A 21,276-nucleotide genomic window follows, 5' to 3' on the forward strand; every position below is an offset into this window, starting at 1 on the left:
CATTCATTCAATATTAAAGTAATTTAAGTATAACTCATATTCTTTAAAAGGGGAAACTTTAAACCAGCAAAAATCTTGTCTTCAAAGTTATTCTTCTGTAGACTATCCAGAGGAAAAACCAGCTCCCCTTAATACCAGAATCTCATGGCATTGGCCATTGATGTAGCAAGAGAACAGAATCACATTTGATTTGGTTAATTCATCAATTGTTAGTGTTTAAATAGTAACATTTTATGAATTTCATGATCTATGTTTAATGTAAATAAAAGAAAATAATATATAAGATAGAGGTCTAGAAAAGCATATTCCCCAACATTTTTTAAGATCAAGAAAATCTGTAGTTGCATTGAGGAGTAAATCTGACTTTGTGAGAGAGTATGTCATGAGTTGACATTTTGCCTACATCTACGTCTCAGAGCTGAAAATAAAGTGGATCATGGTGTAAGACTTGCAAAATGTGTAGTCCTTTTCAAAATGTGTAAAAGAGATAGGATTAAAAAGGAGATAAGGCATACTTGAAAAATTCCATTTGTATGGGAGTTTAGAAAGGTTATTTTCAGGAAATGTTCTGTTTCAGATGAGTTTTTAATGCCTGGCATGTTAACTATATTTTGTAAAAGATTTAATGTCCTAATTCATTTACCTTTTTATTGTGATTGGACAGATTGACTTTAAAATACATCACTGCAAATGTGAGCTGTATGAATACAAATATGAGCATTTGCAATAGAATGAGTTTTATTAGAAAAATCGTCTTGCTTTCGCCAATTTAAGACCACCATTTTGTTCATCAGAAGACTTACTTCCATTTGGAAACACAGCCTAAAGTTTGGGAAATAAGTTCCATTAACTCACACTCAGCTTTCTTCCAAGGAAATAGAACACTGTTTTACCAGGGTAGTGAGTGATGAGAAGTTTATTAGAGTCATTTTATTAAATAGCTAATGACTTTGTGATCACTGGAGATTTCTTTATGTGGTCAGCAAAACCTGGAAAAGAAAAACCTAAACATTGACGTAAAGAAATAAAATAAATGTACTTTTTAGATAATGCTACAACTCAAAATAAAATCACAGTCCTTATCTCCTTTCAGATCTCTAGTCCAAGTTCAAACAAAACTCAGTCCATGCATCTTTTCTGACTCATCATTTGGCATGCATATCACAGATTTGAAGGGTTTTGGTTATTTTTGCAGATATATGATAGGGATGTAAAAATTCATTATGTAAATAGTCTTAATGATCAAGGATGAACTCTTTCATAATTTTGTAAGAACATAGAGCTTGGAAAAACACATTTTGCTATGTACAACTTTGGTTGAGTTTAGAAGGATTTAATAGTAATTCTCAAAGTGAGAGAAGTTAAGCACTTGATTTCAATATTTTAGAGAGAAAAACTAATGAAAATAAGATTCACAGTATTTTCTACTGGAGTCCCAGATTTGGCAAAACAAATGTTACTTGAAGTATCTGAAAGTTTACGTAGGTGTTTGCACTTTCCCATGGGAATGGGAAATGCAGTGGGAAACTCTTCAGCTGTATGATCTTCAAAATGAATTTTTACAACCCAGATGATGGACTGGTCTACTTCAAAGGTGAGATCATGAGTTTTCTAAATGCATTTCTCTTGCTTTCTCTCTTTTTTCTTGACTAGCTTACATCATAATGGAGGAATAACATTTTAAAAATTTTGAATAGGCACTTACTGGAATTACAGTTAATCCTGATACAATCTAGATGGGGAAGAATAGATGAAAAATGAAAATTTATCCTTCAAGGTAATAGCTGCAGACATCCAATAAAATCACAGTCCACCCTTCCGGGGACAGACACATGCAAATATGGCCACTCTATATAATTATACTTTACATACTTCTAGATCCCAGAATTATTCTTATAAAACTGCACCATTGGAAACAACAGTAGAATGTTTTAAAAAAATGGCCAATTCAAACAAAGCTACATGGTGACAAATCTAAGTGAATAAAGTGTAGTTAACTGTCAAAGATGCTTGACTTAGACTGGTTGCAACTTTCTCCCCATCTGTGAAAGAACATATCATTGTTTTCAGCAAAATTAAAAAGTGCTCCGTCACAATGGGGTGCAGTGCAAGCTCAGCTAGGCTCAGACATCTTGGACCTCCAAAATCTAATATCCCACAAAGGCCAACACAGTCCTTCAGAATTGAAATGGTCAAATGGAGAGCAAGGTAAAATTATTGTCATTTTACCCTAATGTTTGATTTTTGTTTGTTTCTTAATTTTATTTGCCTGGGTGCAAATAGGTAATAGCGAGATGTTGGCTGGCTTCTATACCTTGTATTAATTGGAGGAAGAGTAAAACAACTGTATGTAACCTTTAGAAATAACAACGGTTAAGGGGTAGTCATTCTTTTGAGCCCACAAGCCTATGCCTTTCTTGGAGCTACCAATGTTACCTCTATGGAATAAGGGTCATGGTGAGCACTGCTGTTGATTTTCCCTTTCTTATAAGGGACAAGCAAGTACTAGAAGATCAGAATATCTAGTGTGGATAACACAGACTGTGATTACAGTAGTTATTTTTTTTGAAAAAAAAACTGCGTGGAATGTTTGTGTTTATAGTATACACTTGTTGGCTTTGGTTTTAATATTTAATGCCTTTGGGGAACATGAAAAACATAAACCTAGATTCTGTTTCCATATAGCTGAGTTTGTCATGTGTCGTCAACCGCATCAGAAAAGTGGTTGCAAACAGCCAAGGACCAGCCCCTACACAACTCTTTCTACAGAATGCTTTGCTGTTGAAAATATTCCCAGGAGTGTTTCCACTTAGATTAGCAGTCTCTTGACTGCAATTAGGTTGATTGCTTTTGATTGACTTGTAGTAACCTAGCATTGTCACTAGAGGGAACTCTAACAGAACAGAAGAGGATAGTGCTGTGTGTTAAGTAGTTAAAGAAAAAAAAAAGAACTTTATTATTTAACTTAATATCACTAGTGTTAGTTGAATGTAATTACATGCAAGAAACTATCAATGTGTGGATTTTATATTTTATGAGTTACCATTCTGCCCAACACAATTTGAAATTGTAGGTAGGGTTTGTCATAAATGTCTCATGTCATCACATTTGACAAGTGTTTTTTTATGCATCTATGTGGTTTAAAATGTTTATTTTCCTTCCTCTGTTTATTCATTGCTATGTGTGCTTAACACTTTCTTGAAATACAGTAAAACCTCATTCATTTTTACCCCTCTTATTTGGAGTTAATATTAATATTGATACTTATTGGGCAGAATATTAAGTCTTCATTTTGTGGAAACTCAGATCTTTTTTAGAAAAATTTAAATAAAAAAGAAATCCTGTAAACAAACCACACTTTGAAAGTCCAAGTTCGGGATCTGAACTGATTTCAAGTACTTTGCTGTGAGATGATGTCATATTTTGCAAAGAACAATGTGCTAATTATGAATAAACCATATTCATCCATTAAAATCAGCCTTGCAAGCCCTTTCCTTGACAAGATTTTTCCAGTTATTAATTTGTGATTTTCAATCTAATTGAAAAAGATAAACTGCTTCCATTTTAAAATCTGTAATTCATATTTTTTCTTAATTCAGCCTGACCTTTCCCCCAAGTGCATCCAGATTTGTGAGGTTTTACTGTAGAGACGCTTACTGCTACACATAAGCAGGAAAGCATTGTGTTTCTGTAGAAGAGCCTGTGTCCTTAGTGTTCTCATGGCTGTTTGCTGAGGGCCGCAGACTTTGGGCGTTGAAGGGTTGTGGATTGCTGTTTGATAGCAAAATATCACCACACAGTACTTCAAAACAAAAAGGATGGAGGACCACAAAGGTGACTGTTCAAAGGAGAAGCCCATTAAGGAGAATAAGAACAACTGCTGCTGATCTGGGCGACAAAGCTAAAATTTGATATTTTGTTTGCAAATTAAGTAAAACTAGACAGATAATTTAAATTTATCTGCCAGAGTATCATCTACAGCCAATAGGAGAGTCAATAAATAGAATAACAAGGAATTCAGTATGAGGGCATCATTAAGCCTCATAATTTACATTTTCAATTCACCTCCCTGATACATCCAGCTTCCCTTTTAAGAACCTTCAGTGGTAGGAATCACAAAACAGTTATGTTAAACGGAAAAACAAAAAGATGCCCCCCCTCAACCTAAATTAACTTAAATGATGGAAATAAGACCATTAAGTGTTTTAACTTTCCATGGCAAACAGGCTACTTGATAGATGTTTGCAGGCAAAACTGAACAAAAAAGTGAGTAAGTGTTAGTTCAATGGTGGAAGGCAGGTGGTTACCTAGATTGACCGTCAGTTTCACGCGCCCCGCGTCCAGCTCCAGGCGGAGGGTGTCTGCGGAGTCTCTGGACGTGGTCGCCATCAGAATGCCATAGGCACGCTGGGATCGGAACCGTAAGGACACGTCCTCTGCTTCCGTGTGCATCACCACCGGGAGTTGGATTTTCATAAACATACTCCCGTCATAGCTCAAAACCGTGGCCTCTATGGATGGGAAATGAATAGAGCAAGTTCTTGGTCATTTAAATGCATTTAGACCTTGAAAGGGAAAAGGGGAATGCATTAAAGACTTCTAGAGAGAACGCAAGACTACAAAATCAGCCCATCTGCCTCAGAAAGGAAACTTTTTTTTTTTTTTTAAAGAAAATCGGAAAGAAAAGTCACAATCTAGAGAACTTTCTTAGTGAGGTTTCTGCTGCAGTGCAGAGACAGCAGCACCTCTTCTTTTTCTCCCCATAGCACTTTCCACCTGTAGCAATGACTGTATTAGATTGCAAGTGTTTTATATGCGCCTCCTTCTCAAGAGCAAGAAGTCATACTCTTTTGCACAGCTCTACAGGGTGAACCTGGTTGGAAATATCAGCAGTTATGGAAGGTGCTGATGGACAGCTGAGGTCACTGACTGGATCTGTGAAATCAGACAGTCCTGCCAAGACTGAGTCTTCACCTGCAAAAATGAGAGAGTACTACAGGAAGATCCCTAAAGGCCTGCTCTGCCCCGCAACACCCATGGTGCCAAGAGGAGCTACTGTTATCATAGTTGCATACTCTCTATCCTAAAAATGAAAAAAAAAATATGACTTAAACATAGGAATGAAGCCAACACTTTACCAAAGGTGATTTTTCAAAAGAAAAATCAATAGTATTTTACCAAGTAACAAAGGATGTTTTTTTCTGAGCCTCTTAGTTTAATAAGTTTTTTTTTAAAGCACAAATAGTAATGTCATTTTAAGGTTCATTTACAGATAAGGAGTAACTTAAAACACTCAATGTCCTGAAAATATTAAGCTATCACTAAAATGTCAGTAACTATATACCATGGCTATATTGAATAAGGAGGGGTGTGGGGCTGAGAATCTTTTGCGAGTGTGTGTAATTAAACTAAGGTACACTCTGTTAACAGGAAAATTGCCTAATGTTATATTAAACACATAAAGAAGTGAATATCAAAAACTGTTGATGACAAACCACTTTAAGGAGGCATCAGCACCCTTCAGTGTTCAACACCATATGGTAGAGGAACGCTGAAAAACAAGAGTGTGTCACTGTGCTTTCTTATTGGTTCTGCTAACTCAGAATGCCAGTTAATAAAAGAAAAACTACCTGGAATTAAAATACATTAGGAAATTCTCATTATCTTGGCTACTTACACGGCACAGCAATTAACTTTACTGTTACAACTGTGCTCATTATTAAGACTATATTTTGGAGTTGTGGTTTGGCTAGTTTTATCTTTCAGAAAGTCAGAAAAGTCAAGCACTGTTTCTAAGAGACTTTAAATATCATTTGTTGTCATTGTAGGGCAGAATGTGCATTAAGAATGTCTAAATGCTATGTGGTATACCAGATCTCCTTCACTTTCTTCTCTTTTCCATCTACCTCTTGAATTAAAGTTTACTCATCAACTCATGCCCCCTAGCATTTACTAACAATCCTGACTTCCTTCCCGGGCACTAATGAAGCAGGCCAGAGACCCCCACCCAGAAGACCCTTGCCATAATTAAGCTTCTCCTCTTGTGAGATCAGCAGAATGTCTGCAGAGGTTATTGCAGTTAAAGTTTCCTCTTTCTTGTAAATGCCAGGCTTGCATACAAAAGATAGTTTGCACACAAAAGATGTGTTAGTCTGCAAGCTTGTTGTGCATAAAGATACCATTTCTGTTTTCTTGGTTAAAAACTTGTGAAACCTGTGTCTGATCTAGAGGATGGAACAGAAAGTACTTGGCATGTAAAACCTACAAGTCCCTCTTCCCACTGGATATAAAGTTCAAAGAATTTCCAAAATCTTTGTTCAGAGGAAGCATTCTTAGGCGAGAGCCACCTCTGAACCCTGCAGTCAATAATCTTGCTTTCTGAAAATTTCTCAAGTGTCCATCCTCTTCTGTCCCACTTCACTACTGTCCATTGTCTGTGTGACATCTCTAGTTGGAATACAATAGGCATCTTACTCCACTATTAAATCTCCTACCCTAAAATGAACTCAAAACATGCTCCTTCTCCAGTCTTCTCCATCTCAGTAAAGGGTCTATCAGCATCGTTGAGACCAAAATCTTTCTGATTTCTCCCTTACTTTCTCTGCCATTATGGAGTGATTGGCAAGTCTGCACGTCTCATGTGCTCTAGTTCCAACCTGTCTCCTGAGTTGATTGCTTCTCGTCGTTGCTGCTAAGGTACCCCAGACTACCTTCTCTCACCTGTACCAAGAGCACACCTCCCTATGTGGTATTCCTACTTCTACTCTTTCTCCCTACACACAGCAGCCAAATTAAACTCTAGAAGAAGTAAATCCAATTATTAGATATCTTGCTTAAAGCACATCCCTCTTCAATGGTTTTCTACCTCAAGTTCAATATCATCTGTACTTTTTTTTTTTTTTTTTAACTATAAACCTCAGTATCACCCTGGTCCTAGCCCATCTTGGGCCTCAGGTTTTAGCATCACCTTCCCCCCTCATTGAACAAGCTCCAGCCAAACTGATATGGCACTTTCATTTGGTGTCTGTACCATGAATCCCTCCATCTTGAATGGTTTCACCCTTGCTCTTTAAATGGCTGGTTCTTTCAGCATTTGGGTCTCTGGTCAGATGTTACCCCTGAGAGAACTGCTTCCCACGCCAGTTATTCTCTATATAGTTATGTATAATATTATCACCTCTCATTTGTTTGTATGGTGCTAGCTATATTCATGCTTCAGAATGCAGGTGTCCGGAGAGCGAAGACCAATCCCTCATATCCACTTCTTTATCAGCAGCAAGTGCTCCCTTGAGCACTCACCCAGGCACACAACTGAGACTCCATAAATATTACTGGCTTTAACAGTTTCACTTGATACTGAAGGCACATGAAAGAACTTCTCTGAATTTACATATAAAGCTTATATAAATGCTCAAGGAAAGAAATTCGTAAATTCGTATTTATCCTGCCTGTTTTAAGTGGAATTTAATTTTGGTAATGTGTGTGACCAAATATTCCTTTAAGTCTATTTTAAAGGCCATAACTAAGCTGTAAAAGACAGACTTGGAAAGGTGTCTATTAATCAAAAATGGGGCACTAAGGTTGGGCACGGAACTAACCACTGAAAAAGTAAAATATGATCTTAAATTATAGTGATTCTATATCACAGCACAAATTTTTCCAACTAGATAAGAGATTTCCTAGCGGGAGGAATATTGAAAACAACAGAGGGTAATGCAAATAGCCAAGTAGCAGTTGCTCAATAAATAATAAATATTAAAATTGCAATGAGCTCCAGAAAAAAAAGTGTTTTACGTATAACCTTAAATGAACTTTGAACTTTACTTTCTCTTTTTCTAAACTTCGGCCAATGATGGTACATATTTGCCAAGCAATAAATGCCTCAGTACCAATTAAAGAACAATTACCAATTGTTAATAGGTTAATAAAACACTGTTACTTTTCTCCAGGTTATTTAGTCTATACAACTAGTCTATATTATTCAGTCATGTTTTTAAAATCATCTAAGATTCTTCTATAAAAAGGAGCTTCATTTGAAAACTGAGTAAGGGGTCCCATCCTTTTAGAAATGTTAGGTGGTCAACAATTGATCATAAATATAGTATGAAATACAATCTAGAGTGGGGGAAAAATCAAGATCACTGGACTTTAACAAGGTTCAAAAAGCTGCAGGGATGAACCGACAGACTCAAATCATGAAACCTGAGTGCCCCTGAGTGCCATTTTTAACAATTCTCAATGTGAAAATAACGTGTTTTTGATAAATGACAACTGAAAGCCTAAAGGATTCTTCACAATTAGAGTAAATGTTTAATTAGAGGAGAGCTGGAAAATGCATAAGGTTGTAGTCTAGAGTTGCCAAATAAATGTTAGACAACTTCCTGACATTGAAGGTTATGCTATTTGGCAGCATCCTTTAACATTAGAAAAAAATTATTTTATCATTTTGAACATAAAAAGAGTCCTTTAAAAGGCTAATTCCAGTAACACTACATCCCAGTGGGGGAGAAAAAACAGTTTCAACTTTGCCTTCTATATCTCCTTCTCCCTTGTCATTAGGTTTGATAAATTTGCTTTTCTGCATCATTCCTTGTTGCAGTCTAAAGTGTACACCTGTGCTCAGTTTTGCCGAAAGGCAGTCACATATTGTGATCAAGGATGAAAATCAGACAGGGAGCCAAATTATATCGCTCTGACATCTGTCCCTCCATCTGCTGAGTTTTAACAAACAAGTATAAAGTAAGCCTCTGATTATACCAATGCTCTCAATTTTACCTATCACTGGTCAAGTTTCTGTACATTCCTAGTTTTATTAGAAACAAAGCAGGAGAGAATATGCTAAATGTAATTCACATTCATTCAGCATGCTTTCTGTATTTTTCTTCCTTAAAGGATTGATAAGTATAGAACAAAATATTATTTTCTTAGGTTAGCAAATATTTGTTCTTTCTTAAAAAACCCTTTGCTTCCTTAATGCAGAATGAAATTTCCTGTAATATAATTGCAACATCATTCTCCATGCTGCAGTGTCCAAGGACTTGAGCATACTTTTTAATTACTTTAAATAATTATGTCCATAAATTATCAACTATTGCTCAATAATAAAACAGAAACTTTCTTAGTGCCATTTTTAATTTTTATTTTTTTATTTTAAAGAGTTGTCAATTGACTCTTAGAGGTCATTGGCCTTAGGAATTGAGTGTATCTGGAGAAAAAAGACAAAGTCCTTCTTCTGAATTGGATACTCAGAGGCTTGGGCATAATCTTGTGTGTGATGAACTAGGGCATAGCTGGGAACTGGACAGAAGCCAAATTCTGTGGCATCAAGCCTGACAACCATCCCACATTTCCCTTGTTCTCTGGAGGCACCAGAATGTGAATAAGAAAATTAACTCTGAAAAGCAAAGAGTTCTCACAAATGTTGCTGTCGTCCAGAAACAAGAACTGCACAAAAATAACCATTTTATCTTCAACAACCAACCAACCCGGAGACAAAGAAATCTACAGAAATTTCCAGCCACCCATGAGATAAAAATGTATGCTAAATCCCAGTGATGAAGTTTGCTATTAAATTCTCATTTGCAAATCTGCCTATGCTTACCACCCTTCCTTCTAATTATTGCAATATATAAATATTCCCTTTCCCTCATTCTGGCTCAGAGAGCTCTACAATTTCTATTTTTATTTTTGCCATATGCAGTAGCAGAATATTGCCACAGGGTGGTACACCATGCATATTGAACTAAAGGCTTTTGCAATTCATGTGACAGTTATACATTTTTCCAGCTTCACTTAACCAGGAGGCATCAGAATAATTGGCAGCTTTCTGAATGATTAAAATTAAAACAAAATTTTCAATCATGAAGGTCTGCTTATCTCATATTATGACTGAGTATATTATACCTTGTTAGCTTCGTCAATTTTTCCTCTCTTTAGGCAATTTCCCCAAGCCAGATGAAACAAACATATTTAAAATTAGGGAAGAAAATGCAAAGAGGAAATTTATAGAGAATATAGCCATATAAACCAAAATACACAGAAACAGCTAGGTTCCAATGACAATCTGTGGGGATTATAATCAGGTACCATCATGAGGAGAATTAATATTTCTATGTGATAAATACTTACCCATCTGTTGTCCTCTCCAATTATATGACTCAGAATAGTGATAAGATTTTGGCAGATAATTTGATCTGTCATATATTATTAATTTTTTATTATTTGAATTTATTAATATTATTAATATAACTGATAAGCTGATATAATTCCTTAATATGATAAAGAATCAAAGTCACATTTCAATTTTGGATTTTATAAAATAACCATCTTTGCTCTAAGAAATTTTAGGTTAATGAATTGAACTGTTTCAGGAATAAAGGAAAACAATAACTAAATGCTCATGGCTTTAAAAAAAGATGCTAGGTACTTTTAGGTTAAATGTCTAATAGATCAATGCTATTTGCACCATAAGAGAACAATGGAACAACTCATCAATATTTTCTCATATTGATTTTCAGTTCCATTGTAGAAAATAAGTGACAACGGGTGTAGTGACTAAAGCATTTATCTAAAACACTGGGTCGATAAAATGACATGCTCAGAACTATTTGTTCTGCTACTTCTGCTGATAGCCTGGTCTACAGGTGAGTTGGTGACAGTTTTCACTCTTCAGTTTTACTTTAACCCGTGTTCCTTTCCTTTTAAGGGGATAGAAAAAGAAAAAAAAAATGTAGCTTTCTCTCCTAAAATAGGAGGAGAGGGGGGCATCTGATCAGAGATCCATCTATCCATAACACATAGCTAAGCCTTAAAATCAAATAAATGAATGAATTTTCTGCAATTGGTTAGGTCCCAACCAAAGGTAAGTACTTTTGAAATTAGGGTATACTTCTGAAAGTATAATATTTAAGTGTTGGTGTAACTTAAATAACTTAAAGTTGGCTTACTTTTCAGAGGATATTTTTCCTTGGGTAAACAGATGAACTGAGCAGGCTGTTTAACCCCATAGTGTCTGGGTAGTTGAAACTAAAAGCTTGGCTTGCTACAAATGCTATTTCTTGGCACAGATATTAGCTCTGGAGGCTGTAGATACTTCTAATTTATGCCACCCTACACACCTTTTTTTTTTTAAACTGTCTAATATCCTGAAGTTAAAAACTAGACAAAAGAGAAAGCAGTTATACATCTTAGGCTAGGGTGCTAGAGGTTACTGAAAACCCATATTTTTATCCTGGCAATATACTGAAAGAGTTGCCAGAATCAAGCCCTTGAAGATCATTAAAGGTACATAAGTAATCTTTATCAGGTACAGGAGTTCATAGTTTAGTCCAGAAGCATATCATATATTGTCTCAATGGTCAGTTCAGATTTGGAGTGAACATTTAATTTACTTTTTATCTTAGGGAGTTAGCTGCTAGGTGTTTGAAATCCTACCTCTCTCACAGGACCTGCCAAGATAGCCTGTTCCGGAACAATCACAGACATATCTGTTCCACCCATCCCTGCACATGCCATTATTTTTGCAAGGATTGCTAAGGCACGGTTTTGCTGTTTCCCTGGAGCAGGAGGGCTTCACTCCAGCAGTGCTTTGAACTTCAGCCATTTGCCGGATATCTTTGCTTTGGCCATCAATGAACAAATCCCTGATGCAGCCCACGTAGCCGTAGTTGAGCAGAGCAGTCCACACCTCGGTGGGAAACACAAGGCCAGCCTTATTTTCTGGTAAGCCCCCCAGGTACAATTCATCATCCAAGTCCAAGATCTCACTCTCTCCAGGAGCAGTGTAGGGTGTGCGCAGTGTGTTGACAGAAATGGTACCTGTTGCCAAGACAAGAGAATACAGAGGTTTCAACAGAGCACAAAGTGTTTTAATTATTCCCTTTCTCTCTTTCATCTGCTTAAGGGTGAACTCCTGGAGGGCAGACATTTCTTAGTATTCTTTCTATCCCCAGTGGCAAAGGACCCCAGTCTGGTACTTCCAAATGGCATTAAGAAACCTATGGGATTAACTAACTTTTCTAAATAAGACAGACTAACTGCAATGGACTCACTTGATTTTTGAGAATGAAAATCAAACTTTGCAGGCAACCAATTATGTTTCTCAGCCTCCAACAGCTTGGTCATTAAATAAAAACATATATAAAAAATCTAGAAATTGGCATTCAGTCTCTTTAGAATAAAGTCTGACTCCCCTCCATTAGTTCTTGTAACAAGTTAGTATGTGTCAGCAAACCAAGGAAAGACCCTTTGTCCCCATCTTTAACTGTTTTGATTGGATGCAATGGTTTGACAGATTACCCATGTCCAAAGCTCACTTCCTCATTCTTATCTGTCTGCATCTATTGACTGACCTCTATGATTTGGGTTTCTTCATCCATCACATGGGTATAACACCACAACCCACCTCAGAAGACTGTTCTCTGTGTTAAATATACCAGTGTCTGGATTATAACAAGCACCACACAAGTGCTCAGTATAACATTTCAGTGAAAGAATCAAGTAAAATCAGTTGTCACTTATCTAAGTCCATAAGGTTTTTGTTTTTTCACTTCAAATATTAGGGAGAAAAAAAAAACTATTGGTTTGTAAGTATACAGGAATCCATGACATAAATGCAATGAACAGGTATTCACCTATTTGGGAATATTTGGGGGTCAGGGAAATACGTAAAATCCATGGTGGGGGGAAATGGAATATTGAAAGCACTTTCTGATGAAAATGTAAATGTCTACTGTCAGATGGCCAAATATTCTGCAATATCCTATCTCCAGAAAAATTTTTACAAAGATATAAATATGATTTCTACACCCGGCACCACATGGACCCTTAACTACATTACACCAGATTTATGTTTTAAGTCTAAATCATAATGTAGAAGAAGCAGAGTCTGACAAGAGAGAAGAAATTAGCAAAGGTTTGATACATGCAGGAGTGCTGGGAGAGAGCCTTGGGGATTTAAGGAGCAGACCCCAGAGTTACCAGGAGACACAGAGAGGCACACAAATGAGAGGAAAAGGAGTGGGTATGGGTAGGAAAACACGTTTTAGCTGTTTCACAAAATTCCTAAAGCCCACCACGTGTCTCACTAAGTTCATGGGGCTTCTGGCCCCTACCTTGTGGCCAGGAATTCCCTCCTTGAGCTGGACTGCATAATGGGATCTGTCTTTGTGAAAGAGAAGGACACAGAAGCCAGTAACAGAGATGGCCCAGGCGGCCAAGTCATTAAGGGGACAATTGTCTCTCTAGATTTTCACAGAAAGAAATGGAAAAAGCTCCCAGGGGAGAAACACTCAAAGGCATTGCTATTTTGGCCTTCCAACGGGGGGGGGGGGGGGGGGGGCATAATAAGGATTTCTGAGGGAGGCAGCAAGACAGGAAAAGGACAAAGTATTCATTTGTACTGTTCAGATTTGTGCCAGTGTCTAGAAGAAAAGTTTCATTCAGAAACATGGAAGGCTCCATAAAATCCTACTTAGAAAAATATAAGGAATATCATTTGAGAAATGAAACATATAAGATTAAGAGAGAATGGTGACTCTTTTATCTTTTAAATAGACGGGTCATGAAGTGCATTTCTAAAGACTAGTTTTATGTACAATATTATCCAAAATACCAGAGAAGAGGATCCACAGATAGTTTCCTACCCTCTGTAGCAACTAATGTAAATTAGAATGGGATGAGAAAGAGTTAGTCTTAAGGACAAAAGGAAGGATGGATTTTTAAACAGCACATATTTATGCTGGAAGCAAAGGACGACGAACAGTGAACAGTGACTTATGTTTTTAAGACAAAAGAGGGAGGAATGTTACTCTTTTACAATTCGTTCAAGAAGGCTTCCTAGAATCAGTAGAATCCTTGAGGATCTGATATAAAAATAAATACTGCTGAGAATTGTTATAAGACAGAGCTTAGCAAGCAACTATGACAAATTATTACAAGAGTGGGGATAGAGTTGAAAAAATATATATATTGCTCCTGGTTCCCATTTTATTTTATTTATGGAACAAGCTTGATTCCCACTTTATTTATGGAACAAGCTTGATTCAACTCTGGAAAGAAAAAAAAAACTTGGCAAAAAAGTATTGTCCTTATTCAGGATGCTATAATTCTGACAAAAAGGATGCTTGGAGAATTCTCAAGACAAGAGAATTGGGCGGCCATTCTTGACATTCCCTTTGGTGTCCATAGCTCATTGCACCGTGTCCACACTCTCAGGGGCAAACTTCTGTCAGGTATTTCAAACAGTCATCCATGAGCAGTTAAACAGTGAGCACAAGAGACTGCGTCTCTTAGGTTTTGTTTATGGTGTGTTAGTGCCCGCTTTGAGCTAAGTTATTGTAAGAAAGCCCAGATTTTTTTTTTTTTTATGAATATGCTTGTTGACAAGGATACAGTAAAATATTCGCTATAACTTTACCATTAGATCAGTTTTTTTGTGCCAAAATTCAAAAAGATCATAGTTTTCACATAGCTAAGTACCCACCCCCCAACACATACACTGGAACAAGTTTAACAGAAAAAAAAAAAAAAAAAAACAACTTAGCTCTACTTCCTCTAAGACATTCTGTTATTTACTTTCTCATTATATTCTTTTATTAACACAAATGCAGCAAATTGATTTCAGAAGCAATGAAGAAATCGCAACCTATAGTTGGGAAAACACTGACAGTGTATTGTAGGTATGTTTCTCCACAGTTCCTTAGTGTCCTTTTGAGAGATAATTGTAGAATTGTCATGGAAAGAAAAGGCAAGGGAATATAATCCTAATTTGAACCCATATATAAAGCAAGAACAGTTATGATTCCTGGATTCAAAGTTAAGGAGATACATTAGGCAAATGTGTTTATCAAATATCATTCATTGGATTATTCTGCAAATAAACTTAATGAAGGAAAATGACTAAAAAAACCCAAACACTGTTTTCTCTAATTCTGAAGCAGTTGGCTTTTAGAGACTCTTTTAAAAAAAGAGATGGAAAATAATCAAGAGTAGAAGTTAATTTAAGTTGGAATAGAAACAATTATTTTTATATTTTGAAGATTTATGTAATAAAGACCCTTTGAAATGATAATTAAATTCCATTGTTGAATCAAACTCAAACAGATATTTCTATTTTAACCTACATGTGTGCAAATGTCCTGAACTATACCTATTTCTGATAAGGGATTTGAATCACACATCTTCTTAATGATATTACTGTGGACATGATTCCAAGGACATATTCACCTGAGCAAAAGAGTCATACAGAATCTGGATTAGTTTAAACCAATTTAACAGATACATATGAGCACAGTGAAATTTAAATCTTAAGCTTCCCAATTATTCATTTCTTTATAATTGAGGTATAAAGGCAGTGGTTACAAAGAACACCTCACATGAATATTTAAAGCTTGTTCATTGATAATTAAATGCAATTGAGTAGTGAACAAAGATGTATATATCAACAGAAAATGGGAATTTCACAATGGCATAAATGAAGTAAACAAATTTTTAAGAAAAAATGAAAACCTGGAAATATTATTGGTTTATCCCTCCCTCTAAGTTGAATTAATTGCATTTTTAATTTTGAATTCTAGCCAGGCAAGCCTCCTATCTTGATATGTTTTCTTTGAAGTAGTTTGATTAATTTATATGCTACACCTTCCACCATAAATAATTTGTAAGTTTCCACGGAATTAAATCAAAACTTTATAAAAACATTGTTATATTTAGGCTGTTAAAATTTGTTGACACTACTCATATTTAGGGATTTATTTAGGTTAGTGCCTCATGCCTAAATACTTAAGACTCCAAAGCACCCTGCTATGTTATGCTACTTTTTAAAGGAATACAATTAGAGATAAAGATGGTCATATATACATATTTCTTTTATAATTTTAAGGTAGAAACCATATTACATTTTACTAACATTTAATCCATTTTTATGGCTATTGATATAATCAAAAGAATAAAAAAATTTATAAGTGAGAAGTTAATATATATTTAAGAATATTCAAAAGCATAAATAAGAAATTCTGTTGTGTAAATTTGTATGCAAATGGAGAAAAAACTATTAAAAATGCTCTTAGTTTTAAAAGTAGAAAACAACTTTACAATTTGTAAAGGTATTCACAACCTTGGGGTTTCCTTTTCTTACCTCCATTCAATTTCACATGGCTATTCTACTCTAAAACTAGTTTCCTTGATGACAAGAAACACGGTGTGAAGATAAGATTTAAAATAAGTTCATTTAATTTCTAGTTTTAAATTACTATAAGAGCCTAAATTACTAGAAAATGAAGGGTAGAAAACAATTTTCTGCAAAGGAATATGATTTTGCCTGGTGAGAGGAAACTGATTTTTATGTTCCAGCTCTTTGACTAACTAGTTGTCAAGTTTAGCCAAAAAACATATTCATTAGGCCTCCTTGTGGCTTTTGCGCAAAATAAGAGAATCGACAAGATGACACTGAAGTTCCCTTTTGAATAAAAATCTTGCAATTGCTGCTTCAAATCATTTTTAAGTTAAATGTCAATTTTATTCACCCATAATTCCACTCTACCTCCCACTATACAAAAGAATCACATTCCACAAAGTTACATAGAATTCTTATTCTATTAAAAAATTTGAACTCATTAAAAACTCAATGTGGTAAAAGCAGAATAATACATTAATAATATGATATGATGCAAAATGTAAAATAAATAGCCTCATAAAATTGTTTGAAAAATGAACAAACAATAACATTAACAATAGGGGTTTTCATTAACAATAGGGATCTTAGGTTAGGAGAATTATGAGCTGTTAGTGGGCTTTTCTGTTTGTCCTTTGAAATTTTCCATCTTTAAAAAATCAAAATGCCATGTATTAGGTTTATGGAAATAACTGAAATAAACTTCATTTGAAAACAAAAAGAACACTATCATCTTTTCTGTTTTCTGCTTACTTGGATTTACCAGTGAGCTGAAAACTTAAAATAAATCTATATGTAAAAAAATAAATCTTAGGAGAAACTTTAAAAGTTTGATATCTAATATTGGCCAGAGTAAAGGGTGAAGGGCACTTCATATACTGCAGATAAGAATGTAAACCGAAATACTAGTTAGCAAAATTAACCTGTTACTATATTTTTAAATTAAAAATACAATTAAATCAGCCATTTGGGCTCTCAGAATTTATCCTATAGATTTTTTTGACCAATATACAGAAAGACATTATGTATGAAGACATTAATAAATCAGTTTAAAACACTGACTTTTTAAAAAGGAAGAAAATTAAATGGTCATCAACAGAAGAATGATTAAGTAAATATTACCATTTTCAAACTAAATAAGGGATGGGGATATATCTCAGTTGGTAGAGTGCTTGCCTTGCATGCACAAGGCCCTGGCTTCAATCCCCAGAACCACCAAAAAACAAAAACAAAAACAAAAAAAAGAAGGACTGGGGATGTGGCTCAAGTGGTAGTGTGCTCGCCTAGCATGCATGAGGCACTGGGTTCGGTTCTTAGCACCACATAAAAAAACAAAAAAATAAAATATTGTGTCCACCTAAAACTAAAAAATAAATATAAAAAAAAAGACCTCAAACTAAGTAATACATGATACAACTAGAACAAATAGCATAGAAAAAAATCTCTCAAGTTTTGTACCCAATAATTTGGTAGAGTACGATCTTGTTTATATAGAAGAGCAAATATACAATTATATATATATGTATATTAAATCAATATATCAATATATATTGATACATTGATTTCTAGAAAAACAGCTGGGAATTTTCCAACACCAAATAGTGTGTGATAAAGGGAAACTTATGATTTACTTATGTACTTGTTGAAATGCCTGAACTTTTCACCAATAGCATAAATGAATTCATTTATTAAATACATACCATGTATTGTGTACATGCAGATACACAAACATGTATCAAACATGTCTTAAACCATGTGTTATGTACATGCACATACACAAACACACATACACCTTTACACCAGCCTGTATTCACATATGCATTTTAAGAATGATCATTCAGAATGATGGAAGTTGTAAATATCTATCAAGTAGAATTTTACAATTGGAAGATTAGTTTTCAGAAGTTTCACTGACTTCCCCTCAGCCTTCTACACTGTGAATCACTGGGGCTAGGTATGGTCAAGTAATGCCATATTCTAGGACCTGCCACTTAGCCAGGCAAGCTCAAAAAGGAGATTCAATATATTTTTAGAGCAAGGTTTCATCTCCCAGGGTTTTATTGATATTTACCAAGTCCACAATACCAGTGTATAAATTATAGATGCCAAGTTATTAATTCTCTATGAGAATAAACCTAACACAGGATATGGACTACTTCCCATGTAGCCCTATCAATATGGTACAAAATTTATAAAAAAAAACCTATTCATTTATGAGGAAAACTGTCATTTTTAGAGGAACCAGATTACCCTTGAATATGTAACTGATCTATTTTCTCCCTTCCCTGCAATTAGACTTCTAATGGGTGTTAAACCTTAAAAGAGTGTTTGGGGAACATGGATTCTGAATAAGGAAAGTACATGAGATAAGGAGATGTATAGTAATATTGGCCTGGAATGACTGGAAATCCTCACCTTAGTTAAGATGCCCTACCTCCATCCCTATAGTGGAGAAATAGGCAAGTCCTCAGGGCAGTGCTCAGATGGGTACTGACAAGGCTTGTCCAAATTCCTTTCTTTTCTTTAGGAATTTTAATATATTTGAGTCCTACAAGCCTGGGGGCCTAGCTAAGATGCCTCTGCATAGTTCTGCTTTGCATCTTAGTTTCCAATTTCATAATCTTTGTTACCTTGCTGTACACAGCAGAACATGACAAGAATAGTGAGTTTTCTCTTTGACTTCATATGTAATGATAGTTTGCGGAAAAAAAAATGACTGGCAGTTTGCAATAAAAATATTATCAAGTAAAAAGAACATGTATCATCATATTAAACAACCTGAAAAATTACCTTTATACTTTAATTGGAGCTACATAAAATATATGTCCGTATCAACAAAGACTGAAAAAAATGAATACAAATTATTTTGCATGCAGAATATAATAAATAAATCTTTCTTTAAACATGTTCAGAATAAACAAAATATGAGCATTAATTTAATAAAATACAAAAATTTCATGCAAAACTGACTTCATCTGATCATCTGGTCAAATAATTAACAAATTATTGAAAAGGTATTTCAGCCTTCCCATTGATGAGTAGTGGTTTATGGGTATGGAAACAAAATAAAGTATATTTATGAAATGTGCTTAAAATTATCTCAATATATGCAACAGGTTAATAGGTAGAAACATGGGAGGAACATTTATAGTCAGAGGGTAAGTCCAAATCAAGACCTAAACAGAGAAATTGTCTAATGGTTATTCAAGTAGAAATAGCTAAGTATGGTGAATCACCAATGGTACACACAGAAATCAGTGGTGGTAATAGATAGCTAGAGAGTACTGTTCACTTCAAACAGTGATTACTATAAACCTCTAATTATGTGCTCTTGAGAGAGCCTTGTGCCTTTCCCACTATAATTTCTAGTTCTTAAACTGGAACTCTATGACTTCAATTCAAATCTCAATGGCTTCTTAGCTATTAAATGTAGGCTTACCCATGAATAACCGCTGATACAATCCGCTATACCCTGCTGTACACAAGCAGAACTTGACAAGAATAATGAGTTTTCTCTTTGATTTCAATGTGTAATGATAGTTTGCAAAAAAAAAAAAAAAAATGACTGGCAGTTTGCTATAAAAATACTTGAGAGGATATCCTTGACTGAGCCAAAGAGCTTAACACAAATTTAAACAGTATTTCTGCCCAAGAAAACAGTCATTAACCTCATCCTAATTGTAGCACAATTCACACTTTAGCTAAATACTTGGACAACTCTTTTGTGTTGGGGTTGGAACCAAAGGAGAGAAAAAGGAAGTCTGGAAGAGGAGGGGCTGGTAAAATACGCATGCTTAAATCCTGCAAAGTTTGCAAAAACAACAGGCTTCTTCAATTATATTTATTAACTGAACAATTTAGAATTTTGCTGTTAGTAGTTAAGCTATCTGTAGAAGATACCTACTTTTCACAGCACTTAAGTTATCTACTCTGATCTTAGAACTAATTCATGCCTGTATTTTGTATGATTCTTCCTTTTCCCACTTAATGCAAGATCTGAAATTTGAAATTTTGAATTGCTCTGTCCACTTGGCCTCCAATGACACTGGTCCTAGACTGAGAAGGCAATAAAAGAAAGCTATATTGTACACAGAAACAGCTGTGGCCAGAGTGTTGGACCATGTGTGGGAATCAAGTACCACTCTCTTTCTCATGTTTCAGAATAGAAGAAGGGACATGGGTTAGAAATGACCTAATACAACCAATTTTATCCCACATGAGGAAGTTCCAGAAAAGTATTCAGATGAAGATAAGATTTATTATCGAATAAGGAGCTCATATACCCTTTTTAGTGGACAAAGGGTCAAAGGACAGACCATCAGAAAGATGACTGGCCAGGAAGATTGTCTTCCTTGTCACTAGCATTCTTCCTGTGGTTGCATATCCCACTCCTCCCAAGGAAGCTACCTACATGTTTATCAAATGACATACAGATCACATAAACAAGCAGAAAAAGAAGTCCTATCCCTATGAAAGTTTGCCATTTTTGGTACCAGGCTTATAAACTTCTCTAATGATTATTTAATTTTGTCAGGGTATTATTTCACCTGTCTGGGTGAGGAGGATGGCAATGTATCTGCAAAAGGACATCATTTATTAGCCTTTATTATATAAACTGCTTTTAAGAAGCAACACAATTTGAACACAATTTATTTTACATTTTAAAAAGTTGCATTTACATGTAAAAGAGTCCTATTATCCTTCAAATTTAAAAATGCTGCTATTTTTATTAGTTGTTTGGTACTGTTATCCATTTGTATTCATTCCTTTTTTTAAAAAAAATAAAAACAAAGATACTACTGTGTCCAAGAAAGTACCAGAAACTGTGGATATATAAAAAAATAAGATAGTCTTTCTCAAAGATGGGTTTCCCTCATAAACTATTTGAAGTATATTAAAATTTCAGTTATGCCCACCAAGTCTTAATTAAACTATAACTCTGAACAAGATAACCAATAATTATAGTATATCAGATTAATGATCATTGCTTCATTATATTCCTACTTAAAGAGTATGGTCAAGTGAAATGGTCAAAACCAGAAAAAGTAATTCAGGCTCGTGCTTCCTCTACTTTAATAGCAGAGGTAATGTGAGTTTTTTTAAAA

At 35.0% G+C, this 21,276-nt stretch overlaps 1 protein-coding gene across 31 annotated transcripts in view; it reads right to left on the reverse strand.

The window, feature by feature from the left end:
* The window catches only part of Nrxn1 (neurexin 1), a 1,068,088-nt gene that overhangs the window by 567,187 nt on the left and 479,625 nt on the right, over window positions 1-21,276 (reverse strand). For 23 of the 31 annotated variants that reach the window (XM_077792135.1, XM_077792124.1, XM_077792117.1 and 20 more), the window contains 3 exons: window positions 11,434-11,817; window positions 4,308-4,511; window positions 1,706-1,732 (listed from right to left, as the gene is read on the reverse strand). In XM_077792135.1, the coding sequence (XP_077648261.1) occupies window positions 1,706-1,732; window positions 4,308-4,511; window positions 11,434-11,817 (615 nt within the window). The remainder of the gene's footprint in view (window positions 1-1,705; window positions 1,733-4,307; window positions 4,512-11,433; window positions 11,818-21,276) is intronic. The other 8 variants (XM_026385712.2, XM_026385711.2, XM_077792122.1 and 5 more) reach the window with 1 other exon arrangement.

This window comes from Urocitellus parryii, chromosome 12 (assembly GCF_045843805.1).
Source record: "Urocitellus parryii isolate mUroPar1 chromosome 12, mUroPar1.hap1, whole genome shotgun sequence".
NCBI classification, from domain to species: Eukaryota; Metazoa; Chordata; class Mammalia; order Rodentia; family Sciuridae; genus Urocitellus; species Urocitellus parryii.